The 14,284-nt window shown below is 38.4% G+C and overlaps 1 protein-coding gene across 2 annotated transcripts; it reads left to right on the top strand.

Annotated features, from left to right (window-relative positions):
- Positions 1–6,870: 6,870 nt before the first annotated feature.
- On the top strand, positions 6,871–11,709 carry LOC109615233 (nucleolin 2-like). Of its 2 annotated transcripts, XM_029118738.2 has the most exons (6): positions 6,871–6,901; positions 7,488–7,693; positions 8,168–8,332; positions 10,154–10,276; positions 10,935–11,042; positions 11,520–11,709. In XM_029118738.2, exons 2-6 carry the CDS (start codon positions 7,525–7,527, stop codon positions 11,681–11,683), a joined length of 729 nt encoding a protein of 242 aa, XP_028974571.2. In that variant the 5' UTR covers positions 6,871–6,901; positions 7,488–7,524; the 3' UTR covers positions 11,684–11,709. The 2 variants fall into 2 exon arrangements, with proteins under 2 accessions (XP_028974571.2, XP_028974570.2); XM_029118737.2 differs by lacking the exons at positions 6,871–6,901; positions 7,488–7,693; positions 8,168–8,332 and adding an exon at positions 9,341–10,034.
- Positions 11,710–14,284: the final 2,575 nt, after the last annotated feature.

The following is a 14,284-nucleotide window of genomic DNA, read 5'->3' as shown; positions in this document are numbered from 1 at the left end:
TCATAACTGTAAACATATTTTTCTTGTGTTTGATCTCTGTTAACAGGGACTAAGGAACAAACGTAGACTGTCACTGGGGATGGGAAAGCCAAAGACAAGCAGGGAGACAGATGTTGAATAGATTATTTGCTATATTTGAGATTGACATTCTAAAAATAAATGCATTAAATTAACTGGTTTGTCTGTGTAATAAATTTTTTGGGTGTGTATATTATATAAACTGTTGTTCAATGTGTATTTTTCCATCAAATTGTGATCTGCACATAGGAAACTTGTAGCTGAATAATTATTAAGATTGTACCTGTTTTAATAACTCGTTAGGTATACAAGCTCTAAAAAGACATTAACGAAACATATCTTTATTATAACATTTATTCAAACATGACTATAAGCTGTACACAAGTATATTTAACATGAAGCGGCGATCAGACTCAGCTGCCGGTGATGGGGATGCTTCCAGACTGTAGACAGAAGGAGAAAGCTTTAGGTTAGTCTAATTATCCAACCTGTTCTGGTAAGATAACAATTGTATAAAGTATATTTACACATGCTGTAACATAATGGTAATTTCTTCATCATGGTCTTAACTGACAACTGCTGACCATTTGACACACACCTACCTTTACTGTGTTAGTGGGTGTTTATCAATGGTGTTATGCCTTTTCCTATGTTGGTTGTAGCTTGTGCGTTTACAGTACTATTTAACCTTTCTCACTTGCAGTTTACTGCTTATCATACTGCCTGTGGCAACCTTTATTAGCAGGTAGCGTTTACCTTGTTGTTCATGTTTTGCACCTCATTTGTCTGAAAGCTAGAAGCTACTGGACAATTAGCTAATGTTACATACATGCTGTAAACTACAAGCTAATGTAAACGGTTAGCTACTGAAAGCTTAATGTAATTAAGATTAATTAATGCAATTCTCCTTACCGGTAAGTGTTATGAAAACTACAAACATTAACTCCCACGAGGGTTTACTTTATTTACATGAAATTTATAACACAAAACGACCATTGCTTATATTAATATAGCTTATTAGTGTTGGTGACGTTACCTACCTTCGCACGTTGCGGGCAAAGTTGTCGACAGAGTATTCTCCTCCTGCAAGCAGACTGACGCTGATTCACCTCCTCCATCGCAACAAAAAATGTAACAGCACCGTTTACAGTTCCAACTCGATTTCGTCCAGTAGTAGTTAGTGTAGGGTATATTGTGTCAGAATGGTGATTTATGGCCCTGGGGGGCGGGACTTCCATATTGATGTGACAGGTGGGTGGGACTTCCGGTATGACGTATGTTAGGGTGGGACTTCCTGTATGACGTATGTTAGGGTGGGACTTCAGGAGTGACGCATGCATGTCCGGTGACTTTGTGATTTATGATTACATTGATGATTACGCCTGATGAGCAAACCAGACTAGTGTTATAACAGGTGGGCTATGTTTGATGATTAACAAATGGGGCTTAGGGTTCCGGAATGTTAAATTTCCAGGCAGTAAATAAGTGTTGTGTCAGCGGTGAGGCGTTTGGTGTTCAACAAAAGGGTGCCTGGGTACCAATGCCATGTGGTACAACAGATGCAAACGTCCATGTTTTACAATGTGCACATGGTGTTTTTCCACAAGCATAGAGTTACACATTAGACATGGTTTTTGTGTAAGATATTAAGAAGGATTGAAGGGACTTACATTTTAGATAATTACTGCCCATAGTTAATTTTTTGAACAACAGAAGGGTCTTAAGTTCAGATCAGCCCAACATAAACATTAAGCCAGGTCAAACAGTTTATTACCCAAGAAACCAAAGCTGGTTAATTGCATAAGGGTGTTTTCCCCGACCAAACTGGAGACATACATCTCTAGCTACAATTTGATCAGATGTTGTGAGGACCCAGGGGGTAGACCTAGTCCTTGGTGTAGTGATACGACCCGCGGTAGGGCTCAAAATCACACAAATCAACACCCAGAAGCCTTTGCTGTATTCTAATTTGTATACACAACAGCCATAGTGTGTGTGTGTATTGCTATACTTGTGAGGACTAACCCTAGAGAAATGACCTTTCAAGTGAGGACATTTTGGCAAGTGAGGTCCAAAACGCCGGTCCTCACTTGTTTTTGCCAGTAATGGCATCCAAAGGTCTGAAACATTTAGCTGTGCAAGTTTCTCAGAGGACCCCATTTGCATAGTAATACCTGAAATGTGTGATTTTTGCTGTGCTCTTGGGTGCCCCCTTAAGAGCACACTCTGGTAATGCAGCGCATTCTTTTTATTGGACGGTCGAAATCTGGATCTTTTTTTTCATTGGACCATAGGACGCTGGCACATGGATTTTTGGGATTGGCTTTAATAGGTCCACGTGACAATGGTGGGTTGGGAGAGGAATATTACACTGGATACGGATTCATAAATGGACCGAATTTATGGATGTCAAGTGACGTTAAATAGGTCCATTAGCGAAGTCCATTAGCTTGGTCCATTGCCTTAACATAGGCTAAAATAATCAAAATCTGAAAGAATTACTCTGTGAATATTGTATACTTTCTTTGATATTCAAGCCTTAGTTGCGACATGGTGCACGTAATTAATGTGTTTTGTGTCCCAATTATTTCTATTTAGTAAGTTTTGACGATGTCACGAAAGCTAACAAGCATGGTTTTTTAGTTTTTCCTCCTAGGGTTTAGCTAAGACAACAACTCAGTAAAGCAAGCCAGTATAATTAATTTAATATAAAACGAGATGAACCTTGATATCTGACCGCGGTAAATAACTTCCACTACAGCAATATAGTTACTGTTGATATGAAGTTGCTAGCAGTCAAGAGATTTCACGAAGCCTTCTGTCTTGTTGCCATGACGCCTGTCCTGCTGGAGTAACGTTACGGTAGACTGTGCTTTCGTCTGAGGTGCACAGCTGATTGAAACGATCTATTACTGATTGTCTAGAACAGCATGCTAAATAATATAAAAATTAGGCAAGCTGTTTGTGTCTATGTTGATTTAGCTAGTCTAGTAACTAGGCTAACTAGGTGTTTTGACGCACCGAATAATGGCTAGCTCAGGAAGGTGTGTTTATAGTAGCGCAAAACTCTTGATAAGCGGGAGATATGATTTTCCAATCAAGTATTTCAATAATGACTAATATTTATTTGATTAGTAGGGATGTCCACATACTTGGTCATATAGTGTATATATACACACAAATACACATGTTTTGGGGAAAGAAGAGATAAACATACTTTTTACATGCCAATTTAATATTTTTTACTAATGATTTATTTTATTAAGCTGACCCTCTTGCCTCTCAATTAGTAATGCACAACTCTGAAAAGCAAGACTTTCTGCTGAAGGAGAGTTGGGTAGTTGGCTGTTGAAGTTGCAACATTGTATAATGCACCTGGCCTTCCCCTCCCCCACAACCCTGTTCACTGAGACAAACAGTCCTGTTACCTACAATTCCGAATGAACACGTCAGCCATAGAGTATTAATCTAAGCATTTTGTGAAGCTTGGAGACTGTCATTAGATATAAAGCATTGAATATTAGTATAGTACCTGTCCTTCATTTCACAGGAGGCATTCCTTAAGGGCTGATGGCAACACCAGATGCTTGATGGCTTTAGTTTAAATTCTAGGTTAGGACCACTACACCAGACTTTGGCACAGGATGTTAAATACACCACAGGAGAGCACAATTTTATTATTTTTTTCTAATACATTTTTAAGCTTTGGATTGAGATATCCCTCTTAGCATTTAATTAGTAATGCACAACTCTGAAAAGCAAGACTTTGTGCTTTATGAGAGTTTGGTAGTTGGCAGTTGGAAATTGCAACATTGTATGATTCACCTGGCCTTCCCCTCCCCCACAACCCTGTTCACTGAGACTAACAGTCATGTTACCTACACAAGAATTCACTTCATACTGTTTGACTATCTTACAGATAATTGTGATTAAAATCCCCAATTAGTCTTCTTTCTGTGTATTAAGTAGCAGTATCAGTGTTCTACAAATATTGAAACATCTTCCATGTTCTCAAAATTATTTTTTCAGATAATTTTCTGACTTGAGTTTATGAATGAGGCACACCCTCTCCAAAATCAGTATTAATTTCTTAGCAGGAATCTACTCCCTGAATTTGAACCCTAATCTTTCCCTGAGCTGCCAATGGTCAAATTTTTGTGCTGAACTCTAACAGCACAGATACACTGGAAACATCCTATTCCCTTGCTAACATTAAAAAGTGATATTTTACCTCCTGCAGAAACTACAGAAGGAGGTTTTAATTTACAAGTCAGAATTAACACACGTCAGCCATAGGGTATTCATCTCAGCATTTTGTAAAGCTTGGATACTGTCATTAGATCTAAAGCATTGACATTTAGTATAGTACCTGTCCTTTATTTCACAGGAGGCATTCCTTAAGGGCTCACGGCAATACAAGATGCTTGATGCTTTTAGTTTAGCTTCTAGGTTAGGACCACTACACCAACCTTCAGCTACAGTATATAATTCAGCACAGAACTGAAATTCATAAATATATATATTAATAATAGTGTTAAAGGGAGCACTATGAATATATATTTCTAAATTGGGTGGGGTCTGGTATTTGATCACACACCTTGTTAAACCAGTGACCATTCAGTCACTAGATGAAATCTGTAACTTCTTCCACAGGCCAACCTTGACAGTTGCAGTGTTTGTCATAGACCCAATTTTAAAAGTTATCAGCAGAAATGGTACTTCCTGATCACTAGCTTATGTGAAGTTTGATGGAATGGACTTGAACATGGCTTGCCTATGTCATGCCAAAATTATAGCACATCGGGAAATATTGATCACTACATTTGAGATCTTTTAACAGACCCTTATCCAAAACAATTTATAGTTAGTGGGTTTTCTAGGCAGAGTTATCTCCATTATCCTGTCTGTTAAGGAGAGTATGTGCCCAGACTCCTCCCTACTATATTGCTACCATGTGTACAGCTCAATGGAGTGAGGTTCATAGTCTGATGATAAGGTATTCCTGTTAGATTAATTGTCAAATGGTAAGGTAGTCCTGTTAGATTAGCTGTCTAACGGCAATGTTGTCCTTTAAAGGAAAACCTTACCATCAGATTATGAATCTAACAAGACAACATTACCATTAGACAGTTAATCTAACAGGACAAAATTACCATTAGAGAGTTAATCTAACAGGACTACCTTATCATCAGACTATGAATCTGTCTAATGGTAATGTTTTCCTGTTAGATTCATAGTTTGATGGTATGGTTGTCCTGTTAGATTCATAGCCTGATGGTAAGGTGGTCCTGTTAGATTCATAGCCTGATGGTAAGGTAGTCCTGTTAGATGAATTGTCTAATGGTAAGGTTGTCCTGTTAGATTCGTAGTCTGATGAAAAGGTAGTCCTGTCCGCTGCTTCAAAATCAGCTTAAGGTAATGAGCACTGTCTTCTAATGGAGACTGTCACTTTCAGGTCTCAAACCTAGGTTTCCCATCCAGCAGCAAAACAAATATTTATGAGGTGATCATTTGTAGGGAAGCCAAGAGATCTGAATCTTTCAGGTTACTTAGGTTAGGTTATGGTTGTTTAACTTAGGTTACTTAGGTTATGGTTGTTTTATTAGTCCGTTTGGGTGTCTCCCTAAGCTTCAACTGTATTACAGACACCACACAACTTTTGAAAACAATGTAGTGAATTCTGAGAAATAATTTCTGTTTTGACAAGAGGTCCAGACCTGGGTGGGGGAGGGGAGGACCATTGTTTTTGTCGACCGATAATTATGAGCTGCTCATATTTCCAGTATGAATGCGTTACAAAAACGGATGGCATATCTTTATCGACACCATACAATTTGTGAAGAAAGACATCAGCAATCAGTCAAAAACATAAATGAAGAAGAGTACATGAAGACATTGGAACTGATAAAGGTAATAATTTATATAAATTACTTAATTACTTCGGGTAGATTTTTTACAAGATCTGGCGAATCGAGAGGGCAACGCTCTCGGTCCCTACATGCCGTTGGTGTCGTTTCTCTTAGATACTGATCTCGGTTCAGTTTCCCATTCCCCTACCTGAAACCTAACCTCGATCAGTAATGCGTGGGAAGAGGGTCAAAACAGATCCAAAGTCAGTGACTAAGCGAGCAACTTCAATCCCCTCCCCCACAATCCCACGTGTGGATGCAGCATTGCTCATAGTTCACTTGAAAGCAACATGAGCGGAGTAAGAAAAAAAACGGCTGTATTTAGTTTTTTCGAAAAATATAGTACTTAGTTTGAGTTTGGTTAACATCATTATCCAGGAATAAAGTTGTAGTAGCGGGTAACATTTTACATTGTAAGATCCTTTCATGCATTGTCAAGCCATTGCACAATGGGTTAGGTAGGTGGCAATTTTCCATGCCTACTGTATAGCTATTTTTATTAGTTAGATAACGCTAGCCAGCTTGTTGCTATACTTTAACCTAACTGTAACATATTACTACATTAGAGAAGTAAATTGCAAATGGTTATATTGCCAATCTTTGTTTTTTAAATGAACAATTCATGTTGTCATAAGCTGAGGCGAGCTACGTTAGCAAGCTAGCCAGCGAGCTACGTTAGCAAGCTAGCCAGCGAGCTACGTTAGCAAGCTAGCCAGCGAGCTACGTTAGCAAGCTAGCCAGCGAGCTAAGTTAGCAAGCTAGCCAGCGAGCTACGTTAGCAAGCTAGCCAGCGAGCTACGTTAGCAAGCTAGCTAGCGAGCTACATGCCACACGTGGTGTACCTCATTGTCCCCCGTGTCCTAGCTTGCTTTGTGTCAAATGTATATCTTGTTGATGTCCATCTTATTGTTAACTAAATGTGTACTTTTTATTAGAATATGGAGAAAACCAGAAGAGTCTCCTCTGTTTCCAAGGTATGTACTGTAGCCCGCCATTTAGGTATGTTTGTTGAGCAGGCCTTTCATGTGATACTTTGATTAGATTTGTTTGAACTCTGAATACCCATGAAAATCAAAATCTACAATGTAATGCCCCTAAACATTGTCAGATCTTAATGTATTTTCAAATAGGCAATGTTTTTTTATCTTGATAATCCTCAATTAAGGAATATTTCACTAATTCTGACCATGACGTTAGTTTATGTAGTTAAAACACAATGTGAAAAGTTATTATAACTACATCCAAAAATAAATATACTTTCTTATTCTGAATAGAATATTAGCAGAATTAGCAATATCATGATATCAAGGGTTATTTTCATTGATTTATTAAAATAAATTGATAACGATATTTATCAAATTATCGCTCAACCCTGTGGCTTGACAATCCACTTTTACAACCATCAGCCTAAATTGTGAACTGCATCTTCAAGGTTCTGTGGATTGTTTAACTAGCAGCTAAATATAAAAAAAAAAAATGTTTTTACCAATAAGAAACGAAACACAAGAAAACCTTTTGACTGCCCTAAGTCCTTAATTTTGATATGTTTTCAATTTACAGATGAACATGGAGGACAGCGATAGTGATTTACAAAACGATGTTGAAAGCTCAGCTGCATCGGACTCTTGAGTATAAACCTGACAGCGACAGCTCCAGTGAAAGCTCTACAGCTCCAGTGAAAGCTCCACAGAAGAAAAAACTAAACCCTCAAGAGTACTCATCCTTCTGCAAGAAACCATCATGTCCAGTTGGGTGTTTGAATGATGGTAAGAGCAGACATAATGGTTGAGTATAATTCACTGAGAAGTTGGAGGGAGAGATGGCATCCCTACATATTTAACTCCACTTTGCCCACTCGGATTTGTCATACCTTCAAACATTCCCGCTTCTCTATGTCTTCCTCTGATTAGCACGTATCAGGGGCTCCCAGGTGTTCAAGCCTTGACTCCACCACAGTCTGAGGTTCAAGCCTTGACTGCGCTTCTATCTTACATATGATTGGTGCAAATTGACCAGCATTGCCTAGAAGGGTGGTAATATCATCATTATAAGCATGGGGATTTGCTTGTTACTTTGCATTCCAGCGTCTATGTTAGACTGGCTGGGAGCTAAGCTGAAGGTTTTGACCAAATGTAATCGTATCCATCCACATGCCTGGTTCTGTCTACTTGTGAGTGTATGTGAAAAGATTAGGTGTAGATTTATTGCTGATGTTCTGTATGTACTCTACTGTTTTTCAGGCATGGAAATAAAAAGACAGAAAAAATGCACAAAAGAATCAAGACAGAGAAAAAACGAAGAGGCCAACAGTGACTGGAATGCAAGATCAGAGACCAGCAAAGGTGCATTAAAACCCACTTCCAAGAAATCACCATGTCTGGTATCATCTGATGAGAAAGGAGATGGTAAGGCCAGACCAAATATTATTGTAAAAAAAAGCACCAAGTCTGCTGATGGCAAACGGGTGTGGGATAAAAAACACTATTGTATTTATTGTGGCAAACCTAATGGTAAAATAGCACGTCACCTGGAAAGGAAACATGGCCAAGAAATTTATGTTGGCCGTGCTCTCAATTTTCAAAAAGGCTCAAGACGCAGGGCAGTGTTACTAGAGGAACTGCGCAGCAAAGGGGATTATGAGCATAATCTAAAGGTTCTTGAACAGGTGGAGGAGGATCTGGTCACCTGGAGGCAACCAGAAGCCAATGTGAAAGCAAGTGATTACTTACCATGTCCACACTGTTTAGGATGCTTTGTTAAAACTGATTTATGGAAACATAAGGCATCATGTAGAGTCAAAAAAGAGCATACATTTGAAAAAAAGAAGAGGATTCAATCTATTGCTTCAAGACTTATTCCTCTCCAATTCAGTGCTTCAGAAGGATGCAAAAGTATACTGCATATAATGAATCAAGATGAGATAGCCCTTCAGTGTAAAAATGATCCACTAATATGTACATTTGGGGATATGTTATATGAAAAACACGGAGAGAACAAATTCCAGCATGTTTATATCAGTCAGAAGATGCGTGAACTTGGCAGGTTCATGCTCGCTGTGACAGAGATTGATCCAAAGGTGCAGTCACTGCAGGATGTTTGTGCACCGGCCCAATTCAAGTTGGCCGTATCAGGGGCCAGGAAAGTGGCTGGGTACTTGAGCGATCAAAACGAATACAAAACACCTTCCCTGGCATGCAAAATAGGTTATTCGCTTAAAACCGCTGCAGGACTACTAGCATGTGAAAGCTTGATGAAAGGGGACAAATGCACAGAGAGTAGTGCAAAGAATTTCATTAAGTTGTTGGAAACAAGCTGGAATACATATGTTTCAAGAGGTGCATTAAATACCCTTAAACGTGCAAAGTGGAACAAAGATGACTTGATACCCAAGATGACTTGATGATGCAATACAACAGCTATCAAAAACATCTGATCCTAAAGCATGGGTTAGTCTGAATCAAAGCCTGCTCACGGACATAATATTGTTCAATAGAAGGAGGGAGGGAGAAGCATCAAAGTTACTGTTACAAACGTACACATCAAGGAACAGAGCCACTGCAAACCTAGACATTTACAACAGCCTGTCAAAGCTAGAGCAATCTATAAGTGAAAGTTTTACTCGTCTGGAAATAAGAGGCAAACGGGGGAACAAAGTTCCTGTACTTCTCACAGACCGTATGGTGTCATCAGTCAACATCCTTATTCAACATAGGAGCCAGGTGGGAGTTTCTGTCTTTGCTAGATTGTCGGCAAACACATGCATCAGGGGCTCTGACTGCCTTCGATACTTTGCCTCTGCCTGTGGAGCGGAATATCCAGACCGCCTTCGATCAACTAAACTTAGAAAACAGATAGCAACTCTTTGCCAGATGATGAACCTTCAAGACCATGAAATGGACCAGGTCGCAAAGTTTATGGGTCATGATATTCGTGTCCACCGTGAATATTACAGACTATCTGAGAATACCATGCAGCTTGCTAAAATAAGCAAATTGCTGATAGCAATTGAAAAGGGACCCCATGCATACAAAGGCAAGTCTTTGGATCAGATTGATTTGGCCACAGACACAAATGTCACTGACGGTGCTTCAGAACTCCCTCAGTCCGGTAAGTTAAGATCCATCGAGGCTGCTATTGCAAAGCAAGGGAGCTTATTAATGTTGTTGCTTGATCTGATGTAGATTGGTTCTTGATCCTTTGTATGTGTCATATTTTGTGTTTTCCAGAGAAGAATGTCGAAGGACAGAAAAAACGCAAAGACAAAATTTCAAGAGACCAAAAAGAACCCCGACAGCACTCAGATGGAAGTTTGGAGGACAGTATGGATTCTTCAGAACCCACACAGTCTGGTAAGTTAGGGTAGAAGTGATCACCAGCTAAATCCTGGTAGATTTTGACAATGGGTCTTATAATGTCCAGCAGTTTGTTACAAATAGCATTCTGAAAACATTTATATTAATCATAGCCCCAAAAACCTTTTACCAAGGCATGTCTTTATGTTGCTGCATGGATTTTCTGGTGTTCATGTATTTTTGCACCTGCTCTCATTTTGTTATTTAGTTTGTCTGGAGACAATTCTATTGCTAAAAGTTCATTTTGTGAGCTACATCCGTACTTGCATGTTTTTGTTATTTATCTCAGATATTTCAAAGCAATTAACATAACATGACAAATATACTTTTGGAAATTTCATGACACTGCCGTCATTCTGTGTCGGGAGAGAACGGTTTTAGTTTTCTGTTTGGAGTAAGCCAATGGGGCTTACGTGTGAACTGTATTTTACAGCAGCATGGGATATTAGGGGGCAGTGTTATGGAAATTCTTGAACTGAAGTTTCTATCGATGGAATTACCATCACAGCAGATGTAAAACATAATGATTTTATTACAAAGCACTGTTATAAAAAGTTAATAATATCATTCACTTTGGCTGAAACTCCTGGCTCTCCAGTAGCTGGGCAAGATGCAAACCCGGCTCATCCATGCCTATGCACCTTATATTTTTTAGGCAAGCAAGAAGTAAAAAAGCACGCCAGAAAGTCAAGACCAACACACCAGAAAGACTTGGATTCAGGACCAGAGGCCAGTGAGGGTGCTTCACAAGTCACTCAGTCCAGTAAGTTGGGGTACAGCTGGCTGCTTTTGCAAAGCAAGAGTGCAGTCAGATATCACTGTCTGGTAAGTTGTTATGGGGGCAGTTTGAGGCTGCAATTTCTAATATTTATTAATTATATATACACACACGATAGGCTACCTTGAGCTTTCTAAAGGTAGGCTATAGGCTACATTATAAGACCACTTAACACGGAAAGTATAAAAGGGAAAACAAGAAGATGGAATGGATTACTTAATTTAGAAATAAATACACACAGCTTGTCCATAGCATTTTATTTTCGTTGAGGTCTTAATCCATAACTGCCAACCCATCAATTACCAGAAAAACATTACTCGCTAAACCTGCTGCTGATTTTGCAGCAGCGGGAAACTATAAAATACTTGGGAACACTCTACCTTGAAGTAGACGTGGATAGCAAGTGGCTGGCTACCTCTGTCCTCTAACTTCTGCTTCCTCCCTTTCCTCTGATTCAATTAGGTTCAAAGATAATGACTAGTCAACAGAAGAAACCCTGGAGCAGCTGTGAGAAAGAGGCTGTGTGGAAGCATTTGGGGAAATTTAAGGCACTGAAGAAGGTTCCTGGCAAACAGGATATTCTGTTATGTAAAGGGTCAGAGCCAGCACTTGAAAACAGAACTTGAACAGACATAAAAAATCTGGTGCATAACACAATACAATCAGAAAAGAAAAGGCTCATCTCAGCCAGTAAAAGGGTAGCCTGTGATGAAAGTGAAGTTTTCCAAAGTGAATCCGGGAATTGTAAAAGACGAAAAACATTTTAGACATTGTTCCAAAATTTGATTCTAGTTAATGCTAGTAACATGGTTCTGCTTTTGTTCAATTTCTTCATTTTTTGTGGTAAAAAAACTGAGCATGTTTATCCTGTCAAGCAAGACCATCTAGATACAACTAGTTCATCAATAATTTTGTAAGCATTTTTATTTTCTCAATTAACATTTCTTGTTGTGCAAAGACATTTAAATTACTCCAGTTATGATGGCTGTATGGCTGGTTTGAGATCTACAACCTTGTCACAGCCAATTATTACTTTATTTTGCACTTAATTGGCACTTCAATCTTAATAGGAAAAATTGCTTTTCTTTTGATTTTAACCAGTGCGGTTTCTATTAGATGGTATTTGGCTGGAGGACCTGTCTGTGTTATCACACCTGTTTTTTGACTTTTTCAAAGCTTGTTATACCAGTCCCAGTATTTCAATGTAGTAAGATCCGTACCTCTGGGATGCTGTGTGCATCATGTCGTGTTTTCTTCAAATTGTACCTTGCTTCGCTGTGGTATCAGATATCATTTGTTAACTATGTTTTGACCCTACAAAATGAACGGTACATTTGTTGTAATGCTTGGAGATTTAAGGGCTTTATTTTTAACTGACTAACTCTTATTTTTTTGTAAAGACATGGAATGTTAATGTGAACATGTCACCTTTTAGTATGGCCTGTCCACACAACCAACTTAATTTGTCCCAGACCCAATCAAAATATTTTCAACATAAGGGATTTACCATTTAAAATAACAGAATTTGTGTTTTTAGATGTACAGGAGCAGACTAAAGTAACAATTTTGATTAAAGTGTGAACTTTCTACAGGCCAATTTCCAGTTTCTTGATTATTATTTTTGTGCATTCTACAGTCATCTTGATCCAATATATGTTTAAGTTACTGAGCTTTAACAGTAAAAGTGTTAACTTGTTGCAAGTTTTATTTTGTAACATAAAATCATGTAAACAATTTTTTTTACATAAGACAGCATACACAGAATGATCACAGGGGTATTTTAACAAGCTGCTAACAGTTCAAATGTTTAATCACAGGATTCATCAGAAACATCTTAAAAATATGCTGTGTATTATAAGTTAATTTAAATTCACTCAAACTTTATGGGAGTAATGTGGAGAAACTGGGTGTTTTGACTACAACAGCTGAGTAAATGGCAGACTTTCGTTAGGGATATGCAATCCAACAACTGCCTAGTAACCAATGGTCCTCACTAGACTAGCACTCTGCATGGATATTTTTTTCATAGTTTTTTTCAGGTTTTGGAGTGATTTCTGTGTTTGTGGAAGAACATTGTGCTGGCATGAGGTGCGTGTCTGTTAATAATTCTTTCAGAATAGGTGGTCCTCGTTTGAATGTGTAATTTCAAGGTCCTCAGTTTTATAGAAAGACGTGTACGTGTGTGTGTGTGTGTGTGTGTGTGTGGGGGGGGGGGGGGGGCTTTGTGGTTCGAATAGGGATATGTGTGTTAAGTTGTGATATATTGAGATGAATAATTAATATTGTAGTATATTGTTTATAACAAGAATATAATGTTCAGTTTGAAACCAAACATGATCGGGTTTAGATTAAAGCAACCCCGCTTTTGACATAAAAGGGGGCCCTAGACACAGCGGCATTAATCGACAGGCTGTGTTCTGATTCAGGGGTAAGGATGTGTAAAATATTCAGGGCTGTGATGTGTTTTTGTGAGGGTCTCATGTATTTCGACCAATAAGTATCTCTTATTCTGTAAAAAGACATTTTGGGGGGCGTATGTCAAATGGTCCAGGTTAAAAAGGGGGATTTGCGTGGGGTTCATCCTTTCGATCGCGGTGAGATACATTGGCAGCACACATCTGACTTTTTAAGGTAAGTGAAATTAACTTCTTAACAATAATACATTATTCATGTTTTAAGCTACACTAAAAGCACAGTTGTGTGTTTTTATTAATCCATGTCAAGCCAACTGCAGGGTATAGCTAAAAAGATTTGATGAGTGCAACAACTTGCCAGTGTTGATTTTCTCGGGGGCCACATGGTGTACTGAAGCCCCAAAATTTGCTGTTTTAATCATATGCTGTTAACCAGCAAGATACATATTAACTTAAAGACATCTTAATAAGGCTACCACATATCAACACCCATTTTATTCCTATAGTTTTCAAGCAAATATCGACTGTTTGTTTGAAAGTCATTGTGTTCCCTATTGCAATATGGCTGCAGGTATGTAATAACATGGTATGTTTTTATCTCTGTACAGATCGAAAAATACCGTTTACCACACAACCGTTGTAATTTGATGTTTTGTTTTAGAAACGAGCGGGCTTACGTGTTATAATGAGGTAACCATCTCGTTTATATCACAAGCATATATCAAATCTCAAAAATCTACAACTTTTTATTTACTATAAATTAACATGTATGTTGTGTTTGGCTAACATTATACCTGGTATATTTAAATATCA

Source organism: Esox lucius, chromosome 13 (assembly GCF_011004845.1).
Source record: "Esox lucius isolate fEsoLuc1 chromosome 13, fEsoLuc1.pri, whole genome shotgun sequence".
Taxonomy (NCBI): domain Eukaryota; kingdom Metazoa; phylum Chordata; class Actinopteri; order Esociformes; family Esocidae; genus Esox; species Esox lucius.
Note: the sequence above shows the minus strand (reverse complement) of the source record. Positions and strands in the feature narration are given on the sequence as shown.

Excerpts from the sequence above, each read along its gene's own strand:
- LOC109615233 (XM_029118737.2), top strand. The coding sequence starts at position 9,605 with ATGGTGTCATCAGTCAACATCCTTATTCAACATAGGAGCCAGGTGGGA. Across the intron at positions 10,035-10,153 it reads TTCAGAACTCCCTCAGTCCG|AGAAGAATGTCGAAGGACAG; the intron begins GTAAGTTAAGAT and ends TGTGTTTTCCAG. Across the intron at positions 10,277-10,934 it reads TTCAGAACCCACACAGTCTG|GCAAGCAAGAAGTAAAAAAG; the intron begins GTAAGTTAGGGT and ends TATATTTTTTAG.